Source organism: Scaptodrosophila lebanonensis, unplaced genomic scaffold (genome assembly GCF_003285725.1).
Source record: "Scaptodrosophila lebanonensis strain 11010-0011.00,11010-0021.00 unplaced genomic scaffold, SlebRS2 tig00000024-arrow-pilon, whole genome shotgun sequence".
Classification (NCBI taxonomy): Eukaryota; Metazoa; Arthropoda; class Insecta; order Diptera; family Drosophilidae; genus Scaptodrosophila; species Scaptodrosophila lebanonensis.
In genome coordinates this window covers 5,613,977-5,617,117 of record NW_022060538.1, presented here as the reverse complement: position 1 = coordinate 5,617,117, position 3,141 = coordinate 5,613,977, and the positions used below count along the sequence as shown (strand labels likewise).

The 3,141-nt window shown below is 39.1% G+C and overlaps 1 protein-coding gene across 1 annotated transcript; it reads right to left on the bottom strand.

Moving 5' to 3' along the window:
* Window positions 1-958: 958 nt before the first annotated feature.
* LOC115621972 lies at window positions 959-3,141 on the bottom strand. Its single transcript, XM_030515822.1, has 2 exons — window positions 2,781-3,141; window positions 959-1,299 (listed from the first exon to the last, which is right to left on the bottom strand). The coding sequence occupies exons 1-2, from the start codon at window positions 3,139-3,141 to the stop codon at window positions 959-961; spliced, it is 702 nt and encodes a 233-aa protein (XP_030371682.1).

Genomic DNA, 3,141 nt, shown 5'->3' with positions numbered 1-3,141 from the left:
TTTAAAATCAAGTCAAACAATATCTGATAAAAGTTATTTCATTTTATTTATTTATGAGTATTTTAATAAATATTTTAATTCTATTCTTTATTTAATATAGGTAAATACAATTAACTATATATACAATGTAGTCTTTTAATTAGAAACATGTTCATATCAGCAAACCAACGAAGAAACTTAAGTAATATGGTTCAGATATTTTTTTGATTCTAAAGACACTTATGTTTTTCCTATTTATTCAAAGGAAGTGTGATTTAAAGAATAGTCCAGGCAGCCAAATAATTTGCATGCATATCTGTCCAGTTCTACCACAACAAACTGCTTTGGATATAACTTTTAAAAGAACACAAACTTTTTGAATTAATAGTATGACAACTATTTGACCCACTCGCCGAGTATTCGTCTTAAATAAAAATAGCTTCTCTGCACGCCGTTATAAAATGGAATGACTGTACAGACAAGTGTAGTACGCTGGTGGATGAAGAGCGTTCGGCTGCCGTGTGTGTTATACTGTATAGTGTGTGTGTGTATTTGTATTGATGTGTAGGTTGCTGGATACAATGCTGAGCAGCAGAAATAAACTTTCACCGATTTCATAAACCAAACAGCAGCAACGGTCGGCAGCGGTTGGGGCAGCGGTTGCGGCAGAGGTTTGGATGCTGCGATTGAGATTGCGACTCAATGGCTGGCCTGCCTGTTGACAATGGCGCCAATTTACTGACCAGGTTGCTGTGCTCTCGTTCCAAGGCGTCCAAGAACTGTGCCGCAATTCTGCAATTGAGGCGCGGAAAATCCAGCAGCAATAAATAAGAGTAAAGGCCGGTAACGTGTTTCATAAACTCGTTTCTGTGGCAGGCAAAAACATGTGCCAGCTTTTCATTTATTTATAAAATGTGTTGCACGCCGAAATAATAAATAACTATAAACTAGACAAGGTAATAGAATAAAAATTCATAGCTCAGTGCTGCAGCCAAGCGCTGTAGGGCAGAGTAGCTGCCAGTGGTCGCTGCCCCTCGGTAATCACCACCTGAGTGGTGCCCGCGCTGCGTCGTCGTCGTCGACGCCTGTGGTGATGGCCTTCGCCTGTGAGATAGGACACAGTATGGCTGGTTTCGTGACCGTGTTGTGCCGCCGTTTTCAAGCCCAGGATGCCAGCCATCATTAGCGCCATCATAGCTACACCTAGCGCCTTAAGGGCAAGTGCTCCGATGCCACCCAGCCCCATTACGGCCATCATTTTGCCAAACATTAGTGCCACGGCCAGAAGTACACCCTGGCCTTTATCCTTTTTGCGCCCCTCTATACAGAAAAAATAGAAGAAACCATATTTATTAGTCCTTGTTTGGCAATTTTTTGTAGAGTGTGTGTATTTATATCGTGCGCCTCTGTCAAGATTTGGACGAGTTTAATGTTTGACTGTAAAATAACAACCAGCACTTTATGATCCTTTCGCTACACAGAGAAAAAACTACCGTAGACGTAGATAAATCAAAGGTTCATTAGATTTGTGTAGCTTTTTATAACTCTTCTAAGTATTGGAGAAATACACGTGTTTCATAAAACGTTAACAAATTAGTTGAGGCGTTAATTATGTGAAAATAATGATTTCGGCAGAAGTTAGTGTCAAAGAAAGGACTCTTTTTTTAAGAATTTGGCTATAGTTGGAGACGCTGTATGGGCTTAGCTGAAAAAATGCATCGACTTGGTGGGATTCTTTTTCCCGATCCACCCTCCGAATTAGGCTTACGTAATATTTGTGAGTTATTGGGGTAGGCATCAAAACTTATGTATTTATTTATTTATTTAATCTGTAAGTAATTTTTAGCAGGGACTATATTTTCAAACAGACAATCAATCAAAATTAATCCTATTCCAGCCTTAGTTATAATTTAGCAAGAACAATATTTTTTATTTTTAATATGCATAATGGGATTGATTAAGAATCAATAAAAATCTATTGATCTGCATATTAAAATTAAAATTTTTTTTTTTTGAAATATTTGCATCGGGAAATCAGATTCAGTTCCAGATTACAAATAGGTGGTTATAGTGGTTTAAATAGAAAATAATCCCAGAACTCCTTTCTACCGAAAAGAAGTGCCTAATAATCAAAATATGAGCCTTTAAGCACTTAGATTAGAAAACCAAGGAAGTTTAGATATAAAACAGACGATAAGTCATTATTTCAAAAAGAGAACTAATAGATACCAATATACAAAAAGGACCAAAAAGTTCGTCAAGGGGAAGAACATGTTCTTTGCGCCAGCAACAACGTTGCGATTAGAAAAAGAGGAAGATTAACAAAAGTACGAGTATATTCAACAAGAAGGTCGCATTGCAAATGACATTAATAAACACTTTTTAATACTATTTAGTAATTGCTTACGGTGTAAATTAAACGTTTGAAAATAGTGTTGTTTTCGAGGCTAGCCTGAGGACGACATTTTCTTATTCCAACTTGAATTTTTCACTCTTTTAAATATTTTCGTGAAACATTAACACGGGCTCTGAGCTACTTATATCGTTTCTTGGTTAAAAGCAATGCCTTAGAATGATTGAAGGCTTTTTGTTGAACACTACACTGAATATATCTCCCGATTTCTTACAGTGTCGACAATATAAAATTGAGTTTTTATGTGCACGTTTTCATGTAGCGAAGGTTTGCTAGATATGGCTGAAGTTAAATTTTATAGGCCCAAAAGGATTTGACAATCAGCTGAGCACACACACAAATGCGCAAGACCCACCTGCCACATAACCACCAGCATCGGCACCACCACCATCGATACTGTTACGCTCCAGGCTTGTAGTGGGTTCGTCCAGCAAATCAGCCAGCTTTAGGTTAATTTCGTGTGTGCGCAAATAGAAGGCCACGCTGTCCAACAATGTGGGCTGCGTATCCGCTGCATGCTTAAGCATTGCTTCCGTTTCCGTCTCGTTGTGAAGCGGCACAATTTCCAGACCCCGCATTATCACCAGCGGCTTATCACTTTTATTCAAGTTGCGCAGCATAATGCGCAAAGCTCGGGCCCCACGACAATAGAGCGTCGGCTGCTGGACGCACTCATCGTCCTTGGACTGAGCTTCGGCCAGGCAGAGGGCAAAGCCAAGGAGACAGAACAATAAATACGCGCGGCACAT

What these genes read in the sequence shown, in the direction of transcription:
- LOC115621972 (XM_030515822.1), bottom strand. Translation starts at nt 3,141, where the DNA reads ATGTGCCGCGCGTATTTATTGTTCTGTCTCCTTGGCTTTGCCCTCTGC. An exon ending in GGAGCGTAACAGTATCGATG is followed by an intron (nt 1,300 to 2,780) that starts GTGGTGGTGCCG and finishes TTTTCTGTATAG; the next exon opens with AGGGGCGCAAAAAGGATAAA.